Below are 21,988 nucleotides of genomic sequence, written 5' to 3' on the forward strand. Positions count from 1 at the left end.
AGGTCAGAGCCATAGGGGGTTGAGGATCCTGGCGGTACTGAGAGCCAGGTCAGAGCCATAGGGGGCTGAGGATCCTGGCAGTACTGAGAGCCAGGTTGGAGCCATAGGGAGTTGATTCCCGGCAGTACCGAGAACCAAGTCAGAGCCATAGGGGGCTGAGGATCCCGGTGGTACCGAGAGCCAGGTCGGAGCCATAGGGGGTTGAGGATCCTGGCGGTACTGAGAGCCAGGTCAGAGCCATAGGGGGTTGAGGATCCTGGCGGTACTGAGAGCCAGGTCAGAGCCATAGGGGGCTGAGGATCCTGGCAGTACTGAGAGCCAGGTTGGAGCCATAGGGAGTTGAGGATCTCAGCGGTACCGAGAGCCGGGTCGGAGCCATAGGGGGTTGAGGATCCCGGCGATACCGAGAGCCAGGTTGGAGCCATAAGGGGTTGAGGATCCCGGCAGTACCGAGAGCCAGGTCGGAGCCATAAGGAGTTGATTCCCGGCAGTACCGAGAACCAAGTCAGAGCCATAGGGAGCTGAGGATCCCGGTGGTACCGAGAGCCAGGTCGGAGCCATAGGGGGTTGAGGATCCTGGCGGTACTGAGAGCCAGGTCAGAGCCATAGGGGGCTGAGGATCCTGGCAGTACTGAGAGCCAGGTTGGAGCCATAGGGAGTTGAGGATCTCAGCGGTACCGAGAGCCGGGTCGGAGCCATAGGGGGTTGAGGATCCCGGCGATACCGAGAGCCAGGTTGGAGCCATAAGGGGTTGATTCCCGGCAGTACCCAGAGCCGGGTCGGAGCCATAGGAGGTTGAGAATCCCGGTGGTACCGAGAGCCAAGTCAGAGCCATAGGGGGTTGAGGATCCCGGCGATACCCAGAGCCAGGTCGGAGCCATAGGGGGTTGAGGATCCCGGCGATACCCAGAGCCAGGTCCGAGCCATAGGGGACTGAATTTCCCTGCAGTACCAAGAGTCAGGTCGGAGCCATGGAGCAATGAAGATCCCTGCAGTACTGAGAACGAAGTCAGAGCCATAGGTGGCTGAGGATCCTTGCAGTACCCAGGGTAGGTTGGAGCCATAGGGGCTGAGAATCCCGGCGGTACTGAGAGTCAGGTCGGTGCCATAGGAGCTGAGGGGCTTAATGTCATTGAGTAAATGTTTATTTTTTTCCTGCTCTCACAGAAGCTGAATGTTCCCTCTGGGCTCTCAGTCACGTCTCCCCAGAAGCGTGACTGGTTCATTCACCCCCTGGGCAGCCGACAGGCCTTTCCCATGTGGATGATGTTTGCCTCAGCCATCCCTGCACTCCTGGTCTTCATCCTCATTTTCATGGAGACCCAGATCACCACGTGAGTACTGCTGCCTCCACCCATAGCTCCTTCGTCCCACTGGGCTCCGAGCTAGTGCCTGGCAGCTGTACGGGGAGATGGACGAGGTGGGGGGTTCTCGACGTTGGGCTGGCCCCTGGATGTTCAGCCACAGTCACAGGCTTGGACTGCGGGATACTCAGTCTAAATGTGAGGAGGCAGGTTTCTGCTCCCTGGGACTCTCCTGTCATGGCCCTTCCTGCACAGCAACTGTGGCTGTGGTTTCCCCTCCCCTGCCAGGTGGAGCCTGCACCAGCCTCGCCCAGGAAAGGAGCCTGTCCCTGGGCTTGGCAGACAGAAGAATGGCCAGGAGCGGCGAAGAACATCCTCTCTCTCCCCACGTGCAAGGCTGGACTCTCCCCTGCCTGGCAGCTCGGTTTGCCAACTGCACCTCTGTGCAGCGCATAAGCAGTGCTCCCAGCTCCAAAGGCCACTGGGCACATGTTCTGCCCCAGCAGCACAGGCACAGGGAGGACCCGGGGCTGAGCAGGCCTGGCGCCAACAGCAGGACCCTCTTCTCCCCCCAGCCTGATTGTCAGTAAGAAGGAGAGGAAGCTCATGAAAGGCTCTGGTTTCCATCTGGACCTGCTGCTCATTGGCACCATGGGCGGGCTCTGTGCGCTGTTCGGGCTCCCTTGGCTGACCGCCGCCACCGTGCGCTCGGTCACCCACGTCAATGCCCTGACGGTCATGAGCAAGGCCATCGCTCCGGGGGAGAAGCCGAAGATCGAGGAGGTGAAGGAGCAGCGTGTGACAGGAGTTGCAATCGCTGTCCTTGTCGGTGAGCCCCAAGCTACTGAACCTGGGAGGCAGAGATTGTCCAGGGATAGGGTTAGCAGCATCCCCACAGCCAGCAGCCCTACTCCACCCCCCAGCCAGCATGTTGAGACTCCCTCCAAGACCTTTCTACACAGCTTGTCCAATTCTGGGAGAACACTCGACCTACTCTGTACCTCATCTCTGTATTCCTAGCTCATCTTGTCTGTTGTTAGTAAAGGTTCCTGGCTGTTCTCCCTCCTGTCTCAGCTGGCTCAGACATCTGTCTCTTGCAACCTAATGGTCTCTACACCTCTCAGATTCTAGCCTCCAAGAAATGAGGCCTCCCTCCAAGTGATAATTACTCATGTCAGGCCAGGCCTAGTTACACAGTGCCCCTACTTTGCGGCCAGCACCAGTGCCCTGCCCACAAAACCAATGCTCCGCCCCACTCTCCATGGCCATCGCCCCTACCTCGCAGCCAGCACCAGTGCCCTGCCCACAAAACCAGTGCCCCTCCCCACTCCTTATGGCCAGCACCTCTGCCCTGGCCTCAAAACCAGCACTGCTACTTTGCAACCATCGACCTTACCTAGCATGTACAACCAGTGCCCTACTCATTCCCCACAACTAATGCCTGACCTGTCTCCCATGGTCAGCACCCCAGCCCTGCCCCTGAAAGCTCCCCATGGCCAGTGCCCCTCCCCGCCCCCACAACTAGTGCCCAACCTGCCCCCCACGGCCAGCACCCCAAACCTGCCCCCAACAGCTCCACACAGCCAGTGCCCTTCCCCGCCCCCACAACTAGTGCCCGACCTGCTCCCCACAGCCGGCGCCCCAGCGCTGCCCCCAACAGCTCCCCACAGCCAGCGCCCCTCCCCGCCCCCACAACTAGTGTGCGACCTCCCCATGGCTGGTGTCCCAGCCCTGCCCCCAACAGCTCCCCACTGCCAGCGCCTTAGCCCTGCCCTGACAACTTTCCATGGCCAGTGCCCTAGCTGCTTCTTCCAGCCCATGCCCCTCCCCTCCCCCACAACTAGTGCCCGACCTGCCCCCCATGGCCATGGCCACCACCCCAGCCCTGCTCCGGATAGCTCCCCACAGCCAGTGCCCCTCCCCACCCCTACAACTAGTGCCCAACCTGCTCCCCACAGCTGGCGCCCCAGGCCTGCCCCCAACATCTCCCCACAGCCAGTGCCCCTCCCCACCCCCCACAACTAGTGCCTAACCTGACCCCCATAGCCGCTGCCCCAGCCCTGCCCCCGACAGCTCCCACGGCTCCAGCCCTGTCCCTGAAAGTTCCCCACAGCCCTCACCCCAGCCCTGCCCCTGAAAGCTCCATAGAGCCCCCGCCCCATCCCGCTCTCCACAGCTCCCCCAGCTGGGGGCTCCTGACAGTGACCGCCCCTGCCCTGTACTGTGCGGCAGCTAGAGAGATGCAGGCGGTGTCAGAACAGTGGTCCATGTGCAGCGGACATGCAGCTGGGGTACTTGTATCTGAGCTCTGTCGTTGCAGGCTTGTCCATTGTGATGGGCAACATGCTGCGCCGGATCCCCCTGGCTGTGCTCTTCGGGATCTTCCTCTACATGGGGGTCACGTCGCTCACTGGCATCCAGCTCTACGAGCGTCTCCTCCTCATCTTCATGCCATCCAAGCACCACCCAGACCATGTCTACGTCGTCAAGGTGAGTGAGCGGGGCAGTTCGGGGGGCTGGGACTGGGACATGGGGGTGACTGGTGGGTGGGGACCAGGGAGAATGAGAGGCCCTGGGTGGGAGATGTAAGAGGGGAACTGTCCGTGAACTGTCTGGAGGAGCCGAGCGTTCAGTGGGGCCGTGCTGTAGACAGGGCGCCGGGGCTGGGTGGACAGCGACCTGCGGGCAGGTGGGGCCGAGTGTTCAGTGGGGCCGTGCTGTAGACGGGATGCTGGGGCCGGGAGGTCATGGTGACACGCGGGCTGGAGGGGCCGAGCATTCAGTGGGGCCATGCTGTAGACAGGGCGCCGGGGCTGGGAGGTCGTGGTGATGCACAGACGGGTGGGGCCGTGCTGTAGACGGGATGCTGGGGCCGGGAGGTCATGGTGACACGCGGGCTGGAGGGGCCGAGTGTTCAGTGGAGCCGTGCTGTAGACAGGGCGCCGGGGCTGGGTGGACAGAGCGACCTGCGGGCAGGTGGGGCCGAGTGTTCAGTGGGGCCAGGCTGTAGATAGGGCGCCGGTGCTGGGAGGTCGTGGTGATGCACAGACGGGTGGGGCCGTGCTGTAGACGGGATGCTGAGGCCAGGAGGTCATGGTGATGCGCGGGCTGGAGGGGCCGACTGTTCAGTGGGGCTATGCTGTAGACGGGGAGCCGGGGCCGAGTGTTGAGTGGAGCCATGCTGTAGACGGAGCACCGGGGCTGGGTGGACAGAGCGACCTGCAGGCGGGTGGGGCCGAGCGTTCAGTGGGGCCATGCTGTAGACAGGGCGCCGGGGCTGGGTGGACAGAGCGACCTGCGGGCGGGTGGGGCCGAGCATTCAGTGGGGCCGTGCTGTAAACGGGGCTGGGTGGACAGAGTGACCTGCGGGCGGGTGGGGCCGAGCGTTCAGTGGGGCCATGCTGTAGACGGGGAGCCGGGGCCGAGTGTTGAGTGGAGCCATGCTGTAGACGGAGCACCGGGGCTGGGTGGACAGAGCGACCTGCAGGCGGGTGGGGCCGAGCGTTCAGTGGGGCCATGCTGTAGACAGGGCGCCGGGGCTGGGTGGACAGAGCGACCTGCGGGCGGGTGGGGCCGAGCATTCAGTGGGGCCGTGCTGTAAACGGGGCTGGGTGGACAGAGTGACCTGCGGGCGGGTGGGGCCGAGCGTTCAGTGGGGCCATGCTGTAGACGGGGCTCTGGGGCTGGGTGGACAGAGCGACCTGCGGGTGGGTGGGGCTGAGTGTTCAGTGGGGCCATGCTGTAGACTGGGTGCCAGGGCTGGGAGGTCGTGGTGACGCGCGGGCGGGAGGGGCCGACTGTTCAGTGGGGCTATGCTGTAGACGGGGAGCCGGGGCCGAGTGTTGAGTGGAGCCATGCTGTAGACGGAGCACCGGGGCTGGGTGGACAAAGTGACCTGTGGGCGGGAGGGGGCGAGCGTTCAGTGGGGCCATGCTGTAGATGGGGTGCCGGGGCCGAGCATTCAGTGGAACCGTGGTGTAGACAGGGTGCTGGGGCTGGGAGGTCATGGTGAAGCACGGGCTGGAGGGGCTGAGCATTCACTGGGTGTGGTGTATATGGGGCTGGGAGGCCGTGGTGACACGCGGGCGGGACGGGAACGTGGCTCATCTCCCTGAGGGATGGTGAGTTACTAGGCTGGACTCGTGTCCCCAGGTGAAGACCTGGAGAATGAACCTCTTCACCTGCATCCAGCTGGCCTGCATCGTGGTGCTCTGGGTGGTGAAGTCAACAGTGGCCTCGTTAGCTTTTCCCTTTGTCCTGATTATGACGGTGCCCTTACGACGCTTCCTGCTGCCCCGCTTCTTTCAGGACCGGGAGCTCAAAGCCGTAAGCAGTTGTGTGTGACCCGCATCCGTCTCCTCAGGGCAGGGCAGGGCCATCTTTAGTTCACTCAGGCAGCTGGCATGTGGGGCACTGCCTGCAGAGAGGGGCCAGGAGTTTTCTCCATCTTGTTGTGGATGGTGATTTTTATGCAGTAGTGCGTCGGCCAGGCCCAGCACTTTCCAGCAGAGCCAGGGGACCCTGCCCCAGTGAGCTTACAGCCTAGGGGGTGGGAAGGGCACAGATGCTAAGCAGAAGCCTGGAACGGGGGCTTCCCGCTCCATCTCTCTCTCCACGGTCAGGGCTGCCCGATCTGGTGAGGTTGGGCTGGAGCTATCTGGCCGTCTCCTCCCTGGTGACGGCTGGGACAGCCCAGTTCCCCAGACGTTGAGTTTGTCAAACACAGGGCTCTCCAGACTGAGAGCCCAGGGACTGGGGCCTCTTCCCATCTTCTGTGGGTGGCGTCCAGGGTCCTTGCCACCAAGAAGAGCCTGCGTCAGCAGCTGGAGGTGTGGAGGAGCTTCACAGCCTTTCCTAGGGGCTGCAGCTACCTAGCAGAGGAGCCAGCACCAGAACTGCCAGGGGAATACCAAGCCGGAGAGTGGGAAGGGAGGAATGGGGTGCGTGGGAGGGGGAAGGAGACAATGTGAGCGCCCTGCGACATAACGGGCAAAGCGCTCAATGCCAACATCCCCCCAGCAGGATGGGTGAGGGCCCTGGCTCCTGCCCCTGGGCTGGGGTCTGAGATTGGCGAGACAGCCACCAGGAGCCTCGCTCTGGTCGCTGCCATGCCCCTGTCCAGCTTCTGTCTCTGCCCACAGCTGGACTCGGAAGACGCGGAGCCGAACTTTGACGAGGACGGCCGGGACGAGTACAATGAGATGCACATGCCTGTGTGAGCGGCTGCTCCACCCCCTCCCTGTGGAAAGCTGCTCGTTCCCACGCGTTCTCATTGGCTACGACCCAATCCAAATGGCTTGGAACTTACTACACGTCAGATGTTTTCCTGTCGGGACCAAAGAGCAGCTGTGTCGGAACCCTGGAGGGAGGTGGGCAGGGCCGTTCCTGATCACCCATTCAGTGAAAGTGTGAGTCTGTCTCCACCTGTACCCAGCGGGAGACGCTTCTCACATCCAGAGGTTCTGGAGGGGCCTGCACTGCCTCGGGTCATGGGTCTCCCTTCCTGGAGATGGGGGGTTGCATTGGTATGTGGGTTAGCAAAGGGGGGCCAGAGCCCCAGTCACGGTGCCCGGCCGGACTCTGCCTGGACTGGGCAAGACTCCAAGAGTTGTCTGCTCTGCCGCCCCCAGCTGGGCTGCCCAGCTCCCTTAGCAGGCACACAAGGGGCTCCTTGCACGACTCCCTGCCATAGGCTGCTTCGCATCTCAGACTGCCCTGCCTGGTTTGCTAACAGTGCTCCTGTGCCATCCTGGGCTGCAGCACGGCCAGGATTATGGGAACTCAGGAGCCTGTGTCCAATCTGCCCCAGGCTCTCTGTGCTACTGGCCATGCACCTGTGTCCCAGCAGCAGGCAGTTTCCCTGTGGATAGGCAGGGCCTCAAGGAGTTCAAGTCCCATTCCCCTGCCTGTCGGAGCCCAGTCCCTGCTGATCACTCCAAGCTGTATTTCTGGGGTGGCGGGGTCTGAGGTCATAGGCATTGCCGTGGTAACCAGCTGTGATGTCAGTGTTAAGGCTTGTGATGTCTGCAGCGGAAGGAGCAGCAGGAGCGGCCGCCTAGAGCAGGCAGGGCTGAGAGGAAGTGACTCCCATGCAGCATGCAGCGGGGTTGTAGCCATGTCAGTCCCAGGATATTAGAGACACGAGGTGCAGGACCCGCTTCCGCTGGTGAGAGAGCAGCTTTGGAGCTTGCACCAAGCTCTTCTTCAGGCTGAAAGCTCCTTTCTCACCAACAGGAGCAGGTCCAGTAAAAGAAGTTCCCTCCCCGCCCTTGTCTCCCAGCAGCAGGCATCCACAGCACGGGTGTTGGGGTCATCAGAACACACAGCCTCCACCACAGTGACTGGGCCACCCAGGCCCTGGTGACTGGGTTGCTGTGGCCCTCAACCTCTCCTATCCCCATACCTGGGCCACCCACAGTGTCTGGAGGCACCTGATAGCCAGAGCCCCTGGCACCGAGGTCTGTCCCTGGGCAACCCTGAATGTCTTCCCACCTGGAAGGCCCGAGGTCTCTACAGCTGTCAGGGTCTGAGGCCTCATGTGGGTCACTGCCTGGGCCCTTCAGTGCCCAGCTCTCCCTGTAGTGCTCACAGCCTGGAGTGGGGTAACCTGGCAGCTGCCATGGAGCCTGAAGGTCACTGATACCAAGGCTCGGTGGGACAGGAGGCCCTGTGTGACAAAGCCAGAGAAGGCAGGCACCCGGCTCCTCCACACAGGCATGAGAGGAAGGGGGACCTTGTGGTGCAGGCACTAGCCTGGGAGTCCTGCCTCCACCAGAACTTCCTGTGGGACCTCAGCAAAGCCACTGACTCTCCCTGCCTCTGTTTCCTATCTGTGAAATGGGGCTGATCCTTCCCTACCTCACATGTGGGGATGCTCATTATGGTGTGGAAGGCTCAGACACTACAGCGACAAGGCCATATGGATACCCAGCCCTGTGGAGGGGAGCCTTCAGAGCCGGGGACCTGCTCCTGCCGGGCCACAGCCTGGCACACCAACAGCCCCTGTGATGCCAGTGAAGCCTCTTGGTTAGGAGATGTGTGTGTCTCTGTGGCTGCGTGTCCTGTCCCTGTGTAGTGTAGGAGGCCTGCTGTTCCTGTGTCCCTGCCAGCCCGGCTGTGCGTTGTGACTCATCTACCTGTAGTGGAAATGGCTGCACCAATAAACCCTTCACAGGAACTGAGCTACCGAGTCTCTGTGCATGCTGCAGCCCACGGGGGAATAGCTGCTTCTCAAGGGCAGCAGGTCCAGGAGACCACTGGGGCTGCCTGATCATGTTTCCACCCCATCCACCCCTCGCCACCCAGGGCCTGGGAACCCTGGAAGTGGCACTGACACCCAATGTCCACGCAGAGTTGTGGGTGGGGGAAGCCAGGGGCAGGGGCGGCAGGTTATATGGGCTCAAGGTGCTCAAGCATCAGGACTATTCAAGGCTGAGGGCTGTGCTCCACCAATATTTGGAGCTGGATTTCTCCCCGGGCCCTGCTGGAAAGAAAACAGCCAGTGCCTCTCTCCCTTGTTTGTGCTGCTTCTGCCTAAGGCTATAGAGATCAGCGGCAGGCAGCCTCTTGGAGCACCGGGAGAGGGGAAGAGGGAGAGAGGAGGGGGAAGGAGGCCCACACGGGTTTGGGAGCTCTCTGCCCCGCCCCCTGGTACCCACGGGCAGCAGCAGGGGAGGCCACACATGATGGCAACCCCCCGTCCCGGTACCCACCATAGGGGAGGCGAGTGGGCTTTCTGGACCTGAGAGAGTCCCTAGGAGTATGTGCAGTGACTGTGGTGCAGAGTGAGTGTGCTGCCAGGGGGGAGGGGAGGGGAGGGGTTCCTCCAGGGCCAGCGCTTCCATTTAGGTGGCATAGGCAATCACCTAGGGCGCCAGGATTATTGGGGGGCGGCAGGCGGCTCCAGTGGAGCTGCCGCAGGCATTCCTGTGGACGGTCCGCTGCTCCCGCAGCTCCGGTGGATCTCCCGCAGGCACGGTTGCGGCCACTCCACCGGAGCCGCAGACCAGTGGACCCTCTGCAGGCACAACTGCGGCAGGTCCACCGGAGCCGTGCGACCAGCGCGCAGGGCGGCAAAATGGCTGTGCGCCTAGGGTGCTAAAAACACTAGCGCTGGTCCTGGTGGGGAGTCCTCTCTGGCCCTAGCCCTGGGGAAGCCTGTCTGCATCCCAAGTTCCTTATCCCCAGCCCTGCCCCACCCCAGAGCCTGTGCCCCCAGCACTCCAACCCTGAGCACCCTCCTGCACTGTGAACCCCTCATCCCCAGCCCCACCCCCGAACCCTCACCTGAGGGGAAAAATGTGCAACTTAAATTTGGTGGTCAGTTTGGAGTACCATTGTGTTTAGCACAGTACTTGATTATTTTACACCCTTTAAAGTATATAACTGGTCGTATACAGGTGTTACAAAGTGGGAATGTTCTGAATGTTTTCTCTGAATACTGTGTGGGTGCCTCAGTTTCCCCTACGCATTTCTCAAGGATCTAGATGGTGGGATAAGGGGGTGTGATTGTTGCAGAGCCCTAGAGGGCCAGTGTGATGCCGTCTGCACAGAGAATGGCTGAAACCGTGTCTGGGCAACTGATGGCCTGGGCCCCTCTCCTGCAAGGTACCAACTGAAGGTGTTGGAGAACAAAGAGATCAGGTGGCCTCCTAATGCCTGGAAAAGAGAGGAAGGCCAGAGGAGGGAGTGTCAGTGCCTGTTTGGACTTCCGGGAAGCGCATGGTGTGGAAGAGGATGCTGGGATGCTTTGGAACTACTCCATACAAAGCCAGTCAGGACTCTGGGGGAGCCTCCTCTCTCTGAGCAGACTGTCTCCAGAGCAAGAAGCTTACACCTTCCTGGATCTGACCTCGGAGCATTCAGCATGCCTTTCTACACTGTGCACTTTCTGCAGCAAATCTGCCCAGGCAGGTCCTGGGGCAACCAGAGGTCCCTGCACCCCAACTCTGCAGTCAGACGTGACGCTCAGCTGGCTGGTAAAACAGAAGGTTTATTAGATGACAGGATTGCAGTTTAAAACAGCTTGTAGGTACAGAAAACAGGACCCCTCAGTCAGATCCATCTTGGAGGGTGGGGAGCCGAGACCCAAGTTCTGGGCCTCTCCCCATTTCCCCAGCCAGCTCCAAACTGACACTCCCTCCTCTGGCCTTTGTGTCTCTTCCGAATAAGGAGGCCACCTGATCTCTTTGTCCCCAGCACCTTCAGTTGGCACCTTGCAGGGGAAACTGAGGCACCCACGCAGTATTCAGAGAAAACATTAAGAACATTCCCACTTTGTCACAACAGGTGCAACAAAATATAATACCGTATATTGAAGCAGGCAAGTGCTGCTTCTGACTTTCCACTTTTAACTGACCCTTGTAATCTTGTGGTGCCGACACGTTATAGCTTCATTTTATATCAGATTAGAGGGCGGGAGCAGGGGGGGCAGGCACCACCATTTTGGGCACCACCAAAAAATATACAAACCTGCCGCCTATGGCTAGAGGACTGAATTCCTGCTCTGACCCATTGGTGCCACTCAGAAAATGGGGAAAGGGTGAGAAGAGCAGGGCTGGGGGAAGCCCCACAGAGCGAAGGTTCTCACTGCCCCCAGCTCCATGGCAAAGAGGAGCCCGCAGGCCCTACCCAGCTGAGTCTCCTGGCTGGCAGCCCTACATGAAGCAGGCTCCCTTTCAGCTGGCTCTGTGCACTCAGTCTCGAGGTTAGAGCAGGGCTCAGCGGGATGCCTGGTTCTAATCGAGCTCTGCCCTGTATGCCTTGGCTGAGTCCCTTCCCCGCCCCATCTCAGTTTTCTCCTCCCGGGCCTGGCTTTACCCTTGTTTGTAGAGCCTGGCCCAACCCTTGCTGGAGGGGTGGGGGAGCACCTATGAAAAGGCAGCTGCTCGCACTCTCCCATCCCCTGCATCTCTGCCATGGTGCTGAGCTGCTTGGAGTTAAAGGGGAATCTTGCCTACAGCAGAAGTGACTGGCCCCTGGGGTAATGGGAGTGGCTGCCCAGTCTCCAGCTACCCCAGATTCATGCAGCAGAATTCAGTGCCCAGGACAAGGATGTAAACTCCACAAACGTGCGAGTCTCAGCCTGGCCAAGCTGGGCCTGAGACGTGGTCAGCCGGCTCATAGGCGTAAGCAGAGCAGTTCCCAAAGTCTGGGTCGTGGCCCCAAGTGGGTCGTTCCATCCGTAGCAGGGCTGTGGAAGCCCAAGTGCACAGAGGATGCCGTTTTGGGCTCCTAACTAGTGTCCTCCATGTGGCATGACCCGATGCATACCGATACTGTGCATGCGAAGTCACACTGCGCAGAGGACGCCATTTTAACTCATGCTGTCTGGGGTCACGGGGAAGCAATGGGGGGGGGGGAAGATTCCTAGCAGGGTGCTCTGGGGGCCCTAGGGCTGAGCTGGCCCAGGCCTTTGCTGATGGCATTTAATATGGATAGCTCCAGCCCTCGGCTGGTCCCCAGGGAACTGGAACAGCTTGTGGCCTCAGCTGGACACAGCACAGACACCCCCCAGGGGTTACCTGGAAATACTGTTGTCATTACACAGCAGCCTGGGTGCATTTTCTGACCCCTCTGGCGGCAGAGTCTAGAGCTGCTGTTGGGGGTCCCAGGTGGCATGTAGGCTGAGTGTTTGGACGGCAGGGACACTGCCAGGAAGGATAAATTGAGCCATACACGGCTGGGGACGGGGATGTTCGCTGCTCAAGGCTTTTGGCCTTAGGAATACTGAGCTGGCCTGGGGGCCTGGACTCTGCTGGGCAGATGCCGCGATTCCTTGCAGTCACAGGTAAGGGAGCTGAGTCCCTCCTGCTCTCACTTTCCAGGTTTAACTTCTGTTCCTGAAAGATGTGCCCCCAAATCTCAGAGAGGCAAGAGCCGCTGGCAGCAGCAGCTGTGGGGCTCCCATCCCTGGAAGGCAGGTCAGAGATGCAGGTCAGACTCCAACTAGCAGAGGGCAGTGAGACAGACACGCAGGCACACGTATGTACATTGAGCAATGCACATACACATGCACACAGAGTCTATCCAGTGGCAAGCTGGAGCCGGTCCACGCCGGTTCATGTGAACCGGTTCTTAAATTTTGAAGCGGTTTTAGAATCGGTTGTTAACCCACTTCCTCTCGGGAAAATACGGACGTATGGTAACCCTACTGGTACAAAGAATACATACCGTGGCTCATCCCGTAAACCAGAACTTTTTATACAGAGCCAGTTGTTAAGATTTTGGCAGCTCATCACTGAGTCTTTCAATTAACAGAGGCAGCAAAACAGGGTCCAGTCCCTCCTGCCATTGTCCCTCCCTGAGGGCAGGACTCAGGCTTTATTTGTCGGCATGGGAGACACGGTGGAGCAATGCCCTGAGTCACACAGGGAAGCAGAGTCTGTCCTACTTGCTGGCAGGAGATGCTGTAGTGCGGCCTGGTCCTTGGCCTGTAGCGACTGCTCCAGCTCTCTGCAGCGCTGCTGCAACTGGGGAAGAGGAGAAGGCATCACTCATGCGCTGGCCCCTGCACTGTCAGCGGGGTCTGGCCATACAGGCTGCGTGGCAGAGGATTTGAGGATTCCACTCTAGCTGCCACATCTGTCCTGAGAATCCTCACCCGCCCCTTGCGGGAGCCCCATTCTCCTACTAGATGGCCCTGTCCCTGGTCCCTCCTGCTGCCCTCAGTCTCAGCTGGCCTGAGATCCATACACTGGCTATCAGTCTCTCCCTTGGGTCCCACGTGGCCATTTGCATCCACAAGCCCATGTTCATCAATTTGCGTGTGTGCACACACGCATCCCAGGGCCTCTTTCTCATGTACATATGCTCACTCGGAGGCTCAGGCCCACACACACCCCTGGCCCGTTCTCTCACACTCTCAAGCCCACAGACACCCCACACCCCTTCTCACACACACATGCTCACTCACACTCTCAGGCCCACAGACACCCAGAGGCCCCCACACCAAAAACAGGCCCACGCCCTCACTGTGTGTGTGGGGGGAATGCACCTGACACTCCAAAATGTGGCATCACCCGCACACCATTCAGGGATGAGATTCGTGACCCATGACAGCAGCTAAGCCTCTTACTGCATCAAGCTGCCGAATAAGACCTGGTCTGAGCTCCAGCTCCAGCAGCCAGTCACTCTGCAAGATGCTCTTATGATACTTCTCCAGCTCCATGTGCCGCCCCTGATCCTCCAGCTCTCTGAGCGTTGCCTGGCACTGGCTTCTAAGCAGCGGTATGCTGTCAGGCACGTCCCAGTCTGCCTGCTCCAGCCTCTGCTGGAAAACGTCCAGCTTGTGCCTTGTGTCTTGCTGCTCCAGCTGCAGCCTGGAGATGCTCTGGGTTAGCTCATGCAGCTGAGTTTCCAGCACTCCAGCTCGTTCCACTCGCCAGAACAGGGCCATCAGCTCCTCTCGACTCTCCTGCAGCTTGGTTCGCGTCGCACTGACGCTGCCCAGCCAGCCACCTCCATCATGGGAGCTGCAGCTGCTGCTGCTTCTCCTGGGTCTGGGAGGTACCCGGCCTCCTGAGAAACTGCTGCAGCCACTGGCAGACTCAGGGAGGCTGATGGCCACTCCATTCCTCCAGGACTCAGAGGTGCCAGCAGCCAGTCCAATTCTACGCTCGCCCTTCTCCTGGCCCGGCTCTGACAGCAGCTGGAAGATGCTGTATCTGCTTCCATGGAGACTGAGCCACTGGCTGGCAAGCGCCGCCATGGCCAAGCTCTTGTGAAAGATGTCAGGAACCAGCCTCAGAACCTTCACGACGGGGCCAATGTTGGCAAAGCCCCGCAGGGTGCACAGGCTCTGGGGGCTGAAGACCCGGTCGTCAATCACCCCCCGCTTGAGCAGCAAGGCCCACTTCCTCCTGATGGCAAACAGTTTCTTGGCGATATCTGCGATGGAGGTCACAGTATGGGGCCTCTTCTCCCCGCTGTGCCCAGCACCAGATCCGTTGCAGGAACCCACAGGAGACCGACGCTCAGCCCCGGCATCCAGCTCATCGTGGACATACAAGTGCTCACACAAAGGGAATACGACCTTGGCATCAAACGTCTCTTTTAAAGTATTTAAGTACCCCAGGTAGGAGCCAAGCCAGGCGACATAGCCAGGGACATCACAACTCTCAGCGCTGCCTGTAATTTTCACGGTGTCCTGGCCTGGCCAGGCCCTGCCCTCAACAAGCTTTTCTAGCTGCTCCAGGCTTTTCACCTCCCAGGTCGGGCTCCTGGGGAGCAGCAGCAGCAGCACATTGTAAAGCGTGTGCAGGTCAAAGTCTTTCTGGCAGCTCTGCACGTGTGCCTCGAAGGCACAGATCTCGTCCTGGAGGGCAGAATACAAGGTTTCCATGGGTGACCTGAGATGGCAGAAAGGAGGTGGAGAAATGTGAGCTGAGCATGCACCACTTTGGCCCCCAGAGCCAACCCCACAGACCCCACTGCAGCCAGTGAGCAGCTGAAAAGTGGGCAAGTAGCAAGGACCATCGGAGAAAATACATGATGCAGCTGCTGGTCAGTGGGTACTTTGCACTGAGCAGCAATCTGGGAAGGGAGAAGCGCTAGGCTAGCCAATAGCCATCTTTCTATCTAGCATTATCCAGGCAAATCAAATACATAAGATCTGGCGCAGAACAAAAGTAACAGCCTGGCCAAAACTGGGGAGAAAGAGAGACCATCGACGGTGAACAAGTTGCTGTGCCCTCTCTTAGCTCAGCTGCATGTACTCAGCCTTCATCGATGTGCTCCACTGCTGATGATCTCTGGTGTGTAGCTCAGGCAAGTTTCAGATCAAACTGCAGTACCTGTGATCATGGGCTGGCACTCACCCCCACAGCGAGCATGGCAGCCAGGCCAAGCAGAATTCATAACTCTTACAGCTGCATGTGACACAATGTGGCACACCGGCCTCCTGTACATACTGTCACTGGGCTCTCAGGGCTATAGAGCTGCGGCAGAGAGGCCACGGATTCCAAGCTTCTCTTGGACAAACACCAGCATGTGAAGGTCCCAAAACAAGGGTCTACCTCAGGGCTCTGACACCTTTCAACCTCTTCACAAATGACTTCCCAACACTACGACCAGGCATTTTATCTACGCAGATGAGAGCTGTCTGGAAGCACAGGACCAGGGTTTCAATCACAGCAGTCCTGAACGGTGACATGAAAGAGAGATGGCCACTGCTGCAAAGGATGGAGACTTAAACCTTGTACCAAAAAGATTATTTCTGGTTGGCTTCTTTCCCCACTCACGGCCCCGGGTCTGCTGCAGGGAGCAGGTAGAGTCTCTCCCCGCTCCCCCCTCCTGTGAGAACAAAGGATGGCCCTCTCCTCCTGCCCCTCCCTCCCCGCAGTGCCCAGCTGGGAAGGGGCAGAGGGGACCCCTCTGCAGACTCCCTCACTCCAGCCTGGGAGAGCAGGGTGAAGATCCCTAGGAGGAGCAGAGGTGAGAAGTGGGGGGGGAATGATGTGATGGCTGGGGGACAGGATTGATTCCTGGCCGGGGGGACATGGGGATGCGCGATGTGGGACTGTGCTAGTCATATACACCCCCCTCCATTTTTCCAGACCACGTTAAGCGCTGAATGGCAGGTGAGAATAGCAGTGGTGTGTAACCCACACCTGCCTGTTACAGAGCAAGCAGGAGCTGGCAAAACATTGCTGTGTTTAATGTGTTCATAGGGCACATGTTGGACGTGTGTGTTAAATCCGTTGGGTATTGATGCTGACGTGCTGCTTGTGCGGAAATTGGGGCCTGGCCTCAGGAAATAGCTCACCTGTGCTGTGCGGGAAGGCAGCTGCAGCAAGCATGATCTCAGGCGTCTGTGCTCTCTTGCAGCAGGCTGGAAATTCAGTGGCAGCCTGAGCTAAACTACAGATATGAAGTATTTATGCAATGAAACAGGAAAATAGGCTTCAGCCAGAGCCAGGCCTTGTCTTCTCTACTTCAACATCCAGTTAAACATCATTTTACTGGTAAGCCTTTAGTCCTGGGGCCTGACCCCTAGAGAGCCGTAGAGCACAGGCCCGAAGGGACCAGCAGATCATTCTAGACTGACTTCCTGGGTCTCACAGATCTTACCCAGCACCCACACACTAAACCTAACAACTTAAATTAGACTAAAGTATTGCAGCCCATAGGAGACTAGACTTTACAAACAGGAGGGACCGAGGGACATCAGGAACCAAGGACCCTGCAATGTTAGGTAAATGATTAGATAATCCTGGCAAATGACCTGCACCCACACACTGCAGAGGATAGTGAAAAAAACAGAAGGTCCCTGCAAATCTGACCTGGTGGAAATTCCTTCCTGCCCCCACATGTGGTGGTCAGTTAGAGCCTGAACATGTGAGCAGGAGCCAGCCAGCCAAGCCCCTGAGAGAGTGTGCTTGGTGCCATCTCAGAGCCCTGGCCCTCCCCAAGGAGATTAAAAAGCCTTTCCAGAATACACTGGGGGAAAATCCCTTCCTGACTCCTGCATGTGACTAGCTGTAACCCTGAAGCATGAGCTTTTAGGCACACAAGACATAAACCAGAAGTGAGTCCCAGGGCTGTTAAGCCCTCCCCTCTCCCCAAGCAACCACATCCCACAGTTGCACTCATAGGCAGCTTGGTAGTGATATCTCTTGGTGAATAGGGAGCAGAGCAGCCCAGAGCTGCAGGTGAGCTCCAGACAGGCAGGGAGCTTTCTGCTGGCAGCTGTTATTGAGCCTGGGGAAATGAGAGAATGAGCCAGGGCCTATTTGCATTTCAGTTATGTCACAGTTTGGGGCATTCTGCTTAAATACAATTAAGTATTGAGTTTGGGGGCAATAAAGTGCTATTGAGCTTGTTGGGAAATGAAGGGACAAGAGATCAACACCACGTAGTCAGGAACAGTTGGGTGAGGCAGGTGTGATCAACTTTTTTCCTTTTGAGGCCCACCAACATGCTATAAAACGTTCATGGTCCCCCTGTGCTACAATAGCTGGTTTTCTGCATATCAAAGTTTAGGCTGGTGTTAGGGGGTAACAAGCAGGGTAACTACCTGGGGCCTCATGCAGCTACATTGCTCAGGCTTTGGCTTCAGCCCTGGGTGGTAGGGCCCTGGGCTTCAGGCAATGGGGCTTTGAATTTCTGCCCTGGGCCCCAGCAACTCTAAGGATGGCCCTGCTTGGTGGACCCCCTAAAACCTGCTTGTGGCAGCCCAGGAGGCCCCAGACTTCTGGCTGAGAACCACTGGGGTACGGGAGCCTGGAAAGGGCAAAGAGGAAAAGTGAAGAGATTTTTAGTAGTGGGTGAGAATATCTGGCTGGTGCTGCGGCATCTGTGGGTGATCAGCTGTTTGTTTTCTGAGGAGCTAAGCGTGCTGCAAAATAAAGGTACATGACTGGGGGGTGGCCGGCTGGGCTGAAGCCACAGGGAGAGCAGTACCCTAACTAAGGCATTGGAATGTGGGCTTTCCTAGTAAGCAATTAAAGCTGAAATCACTCCTGATGGGACAGGTGAGAGAGCCCCTGAAGCAGCCCATGCAGCACTGCCCTGTTACATTCCTTCAGCTTTACCAACCCAGGACAACAATCTGTGAGCAAGGGAGCTGGGGAGGAGGGAACTGGCCAGAAAACAACAGCGCACAGGTGCCAGAGGACTCAGGTTGGGGTTATTGTTCAGATGCTGTGCAGTAGGATGGAGAGTTTACCTAATATTGCTAATTTATTAACTGCTGCTTTTTCCACATTCATTCTGTTGCCCCTCTTGTTAGTCTCCCTAAAATGTCTCTTTATTTTAAATCCCTGGACTCAGTGCTTGTGAGTAAGGGAATAGTGCCTCTCAAAGGTGCCCATGGGGTATATATTGTTTCCCAGATTTGTGGGGAGACCAGCTGTGATGAGGTGTACTCCCCACACTATCCCTGAGAGGGCTGAATGGGGCCCACTGGGCCTCAGCAGCTAATTAGGCCACAAAGAGGGGAGATGATCTAGAGGAAGCTAATTGGACAAAGACTTACCTGTGAGAGAAAAGGTTGGGCTTCTCCAAAGCCAGGTGGAAGGTAGCAGTTCTCCTCCCTGAGTTGAGGGAGAAGAAAGCTGCCCAGGAGGAAGGACTGCAGGGGTGAGACCAGTATGATGGTGGAGATGCAGATCTGAACTGTTCACTGCAGGGCCCTGGCACCCAGATCAGAATGTGGGCCTGGGCTCCCCTACCAGCCACTGCAGAGTGGGCCTGTCTGGGGACAGCGAGCAGCAAGACTGCTGGAGTGACAGGCTCAGGGCAGTCGGTTTGAGGACAGATGCTGGCTGTGTGGATAGAAGAGATTTTGAAAGACTGCCCTGGAAGAGGAGCCCACTTAGCGACCTGGCCAGAGGGTGAGTCACGAAGAGGCCGCAGAAGCTCCTGGGCTGAGGGATGCTGTGTGACTCAGGAAAGGGGCCTTCCTTGGCTTTGAGCTATTCCCCAGAGCCACCAGGTGGAGGTGTCATCCCAGCAGTGAGTAAAGCCCCCCTCTAAGTCAGTATTATTTAAGCCTCTAGGAAGAACCCCTGGAAAATTGAACCCAGACCTTTTTGTTGTCAACAATACTTGATAGTTTCCATAAATTTTCCGTTTTTCAACGGGCTGCAGAATTTTGTCTTGAGAATGCAGAAATACCTGGCAGGGACAGAAGAGGGTTTTTTCCAGCTGGGTTGGGAGCAGCAGGGCTTTGAGGCACAGGTGACAGTTTGAGATTATGGGGTAATTGCATTAACTAGGTGTCCCTTCTTAAATGGATAAGCTGTTGACTATGCTGATACTTTCATTGGTATCATTATGGTTCAGTCTAACATGCTATTGAGATGAATGGGGCAGGTAGGGTGACCAGACAGCAAGTATGAAAAATTGGGACAGAGTGGGGGTAATAGGTGCCTATATAAGAAAAAGCCCCAAATATGGAGACTGTCTCTATAAAATCTGGACATCTGGTCACCCTAGGGCAGGTCACTGGTCTCTGTGAAGACTGCATCGGTTACACTGTTCATGTTTCACTGTCTTTTTGTGCGCGCACAGACTAGAAATGCTATTCTTTTAAATGAAAGACTAGATGCTGGACCACCGTTCTGCAGCAGAGTGGGATTCTGTGGCAATTTCACATCTGTAGAATGGAGCCTGTAGCCATTTATCAAAGATCTAGGTGTCTGTAGTGTGTGCAGAGGGTGGTTGTGGAAAAGGTTGTGTGTGATGCCCTGTCCCTTTAAATGTTCGAGCACTCCCTCTCCCCAGTTCAAAGCCTCCCTTTCCTGTTGGCTTCAGAGTGCTGCAAGAAGAGTCAAGCAATCACAGTACACAGCTGGGTTTGTCTGCTCTGTCTAGGGCCATGGCTACACTGGCACTTTACAGCACTGCAACTTTCGCGCTCAGGGGTGTGAAAAAAACACCCCCCTGAGTCTGCAAGATACAGCGCTGTAAAGCCTCAGTGTAAACAGTGCTGGGAGCGTGGCTACCAGCACTGCAAGCTACACCCGTAGAGGATGTGGAGTACGTGCAGCGCTGGGAGAGCTCTCACCCAGCACTAGCGCTGCGACCACACTCAAAACTTCAAAGCGCTGCCAGCAAGTGTAGCCATACCCTAGGTCAATCTCCTTCTCTGCTGGGTTCAGAAATATAATGGTGTGGATCAGTATTGTCTGAGCTGATTTCACTAACAAGCTGGTGGGAGGAGGAGCAAGCTACTCTCACCTGACACTTCAGATTAAATTAAACTGGGAGGAGCTGTGAGTGCCAGGGAACAAAAGGTGCTGGGGGCAGGAAGGTGTTCAGACACGAGTGATGGGCACCAAGAGAGGAGCTGAGGGACATCAAGAAAGATTCAGCTAATAAATTGGGGCGGGGGGAGCACCCTAATCCATTCCCGGGATCACTGGGGAGCAGGAATGGCTGAGAACAAGCAGGCAGTTGAGGAGGGAATTAGATGCAGATGTGCAGTGGGGTATAGCTGCAAGGTCTGGGCAGTTTAGGTCTGAATGCACAAAGGGATCATCACCTAAGACAGCCCAGAAGTCACAGTGCTGGTGGGCTGCACCTGGAATGAGGTTAAATTCTGGGTCCCTGATCATCAAAAGTGCCTGGAACATCTGGGCCTGGGAGTGCTGAGAAGAGCCAAATGCAGAGCAGGTCTGGGGGGATTTCTGCTCTATCTTGGAATGTGCCACTGGGGCTTGGTGGGGTGTGAAGACAGGCTGCACATCTGGGAAGGGCATGAAGCCCAAGTGGGGAGAGGCTGGCTTGGGTGGGAGCTGTTGTGAAATGAATATTGGGAACTGCATTTTGAGAGTGAACTGCATTATATACCAGAGGAATAAATATCAGGGAGGGAGAGGAATTATTTAAGCTTAGTACTAACATGGACACAAGAACAAATGGATATAAACTGGCCATCAGGAAGGTTGGACTTGAAATTAGATGACAGTTTCTAACCATTAGAGGAGTGAAGTTCTGGAACAGCCTTCCAAGAGGAGCAATGGGGGCAAAAGATATATCTGGCTTTAAGACTAAGCTTGAAAAGTTTATGGAGGGGGTGGTATGATGGGATAGCCTAATTTTGGCAATTAATTGATCTTTGACTATTAGCGGTAAATATGCCCAATGGGATGTTAGATGGGGTGGGGTCTAAGTTACTGCAGAGAATTCTTTCCTGGGTGCTGGCTGGTGAGTCTTGCCCACATGCTCAGGGTTTAGCTGATCGCCATATTTGGGGTTGGGAAGGAATTTTCCTCCAGGGCAGACTGGCAGAGTCCCTGGGGGAGGTTTGCCTTCCTCTGCAGCATGGGGCACGGGTCACTTGCTGGAGGATGCTCTCCACCTTGAAGTCTTTAAACCACGATTTGAGGACTTCAATAGCTCAGACATAGGTTAGGGGTTTGTTACAGGAGTGGGTGGGTGAGATTCTGTGGCCTGCGTTGTGCAGGAGGTCAGACTAGATGATCATAATGGTCCCTTCTGACCTTAAAGTCTATGAGTCTATTAGGCTGTGTCTGTGTTTCCCAAGCACGGGACTGGATGCTAGAAAATGTCCTGTAGGGGCCATGCCTGGCCAGGCCTCTAGGTGGATGCAGCTAACAGCCAGATGCCCCAGAGATAAGTGCTGTGGAAATGCTGTCAATACAATAAACTAACAGATCTCTTCAACGTGGACCATCTGTGCTTCCCCTGCATTCCCCCTCCACTGCTCCTGTCTCATCCTTCCACATCCCCTGTCTCCTTCCCTACAAAGCCAGTTCCTCTCTGAAGCTGAAAACTTACCAGCTCTGGGAAACGCAGCCGCTGGCAGAGGGAAGGAAGTGCTGGCGCTGGGTTCTGCTGCATGAGCCCTTTGCTCTGGGCCATGGAGGAGAGGCAGGATTCACAAACCTGCCTCACCATGGAAACAGCAAGTTCAGACATGCTGCAAACACTGGGATCTCGAAGCACCAGCTCTGTAGCCTATCATGCCCAGCCCCAGGCAGTGGGGGAGGAGTGCAGGTTTCAGGGGGAGGGGAATGGTACTCCTGGGTACCCCAGTCCTGACCCAGGGCTGAAAGTGTCCTAGGCCTGGCAAATCAAGTTTTCTACAATTCCAGGCAGGTCCCTGGGGGCCACGTTTTGCCTGTCAGGAATCGTGGCCTGCAGCGCAGCCAGCGTCTGGGCCGCCTAAGGAGGACAGCTGGCCTGGCAGGCTGGCTGATTAGCTGCCCTGCCGGAGA

The 21,988-nt window shown here is 57.3% G+C and overlaps 2 protein-coding genes across 6 annotated transcripts in view; one reads left to right on the top strand and one right to left on the bottom strand.

The window, feature by feature from the left end:
* The window catches only part of SLC4A3 (solute carrier family 4 member 3), an 86,178-nt gene extending 77,693 nt beyond the window's left edge, over positions 1 to 8,485 (top strand). For all 4 annotated transcript variants that reach the window (XM_030579314.1, XM_030579313.1, XM_030579315.1 and 1 more), the window contains 5 exons: positions 1,168 to 1,334; positions 1,880 to 2,133; positions 3,625 to 3,794; positions 5,457 to 5,630; positions 6,446 to 8,485. In XM_030579314.1, the coding sequence (XP_030435174.1) occupies positions 1,168 to 1,334; positions 1,880 to 2,133; positions 3,625 to 3,794; positions 5,457 to 5,630; positions 6,446 to 6,523 (843 nt within the window). In that variant the 3' untranslated portion in view covers positions 6,524 to 8,485. The remainder of the gene's footprint in view (positions 1 to 1,167; positions 1,335 to 1,879; positions 2,134 to 3,624; positions 3,795 to 5,456; positions 5,631 to 6,445) is intronic.
* A 4,073-nt stretch (positions 8,486 to 12,558) lies between these two features.
* LOC115659748 lies at positions 12,559 to 21,689 on the bottom strand. 2 transcript variants are annotated; one of them, XM_030580366.1, is made up of 4 exons: positions 21,549 to 21,592; positions 16,069 to 16,163; positions 13,381 to 14,653; positions 12,559 to 12,775 (listed from the first exon to the last, which is right to left on the bottom strand). In XM_030580366.1, exons 3-4 carry the CDS (start codon positions 14,644 to 14,646, stop codon positions 12,620 to 12,622), a joined length of 1,422 nt encoding a protein of 473 aa, XP_030436226.1. In that variant the 5' UTR covers positions 14,647 to 14,653; positions 16,069 to 16,163; positions 21,549 to 21,592; the 3' UTR covers positions 12,559 to 12,619. The 2 variants fall into 2 exon arrangements, with proteins under 2 accessions (XP_030436226.1, XP_030436225.1); XM_030580365.1 differs by lacking the exon at positions 16,069 to 16,163 and having other exon boundaries at positions 21,549 to 21,689.
* Positions 21,690 to 21,988: the final 299 nt, after the last annotated feature.

Source organism: Gopherus evgoodei, chromosome 11 (genome assembly GCF_007399415.2).
Source record: "Gopherus evgoodei ecotype Sinaloan lineage chromosome 11, rGopEvg1_v1.p, whole genome shotgun sequence".
Taxonomy (NCBI): domain Eukaryota; kingdom Metazoa; phylum Chordata; order Testudines; family Testudinidae; genus Gopherus; species Gopherus evgoodei.

Excerpts from the sequence above, each read along its gene's own strand:
- LOC115659748 (XM_030580365.1), bottom strand. The coding sequence starts at position 14,646 with ATGGAAACCTTGTATTCTGCCCTCCAGGACGAGATCTGTGCCTTCGAG. Across the intron at positions 12,776-13,380 it reads TTATTCGGCAGCTTGATGCA|TTGCAGCAGCGCTGCAGAGA; the intron begins GTAAGAGGCTTA and ends CCTCTTCCCCAG.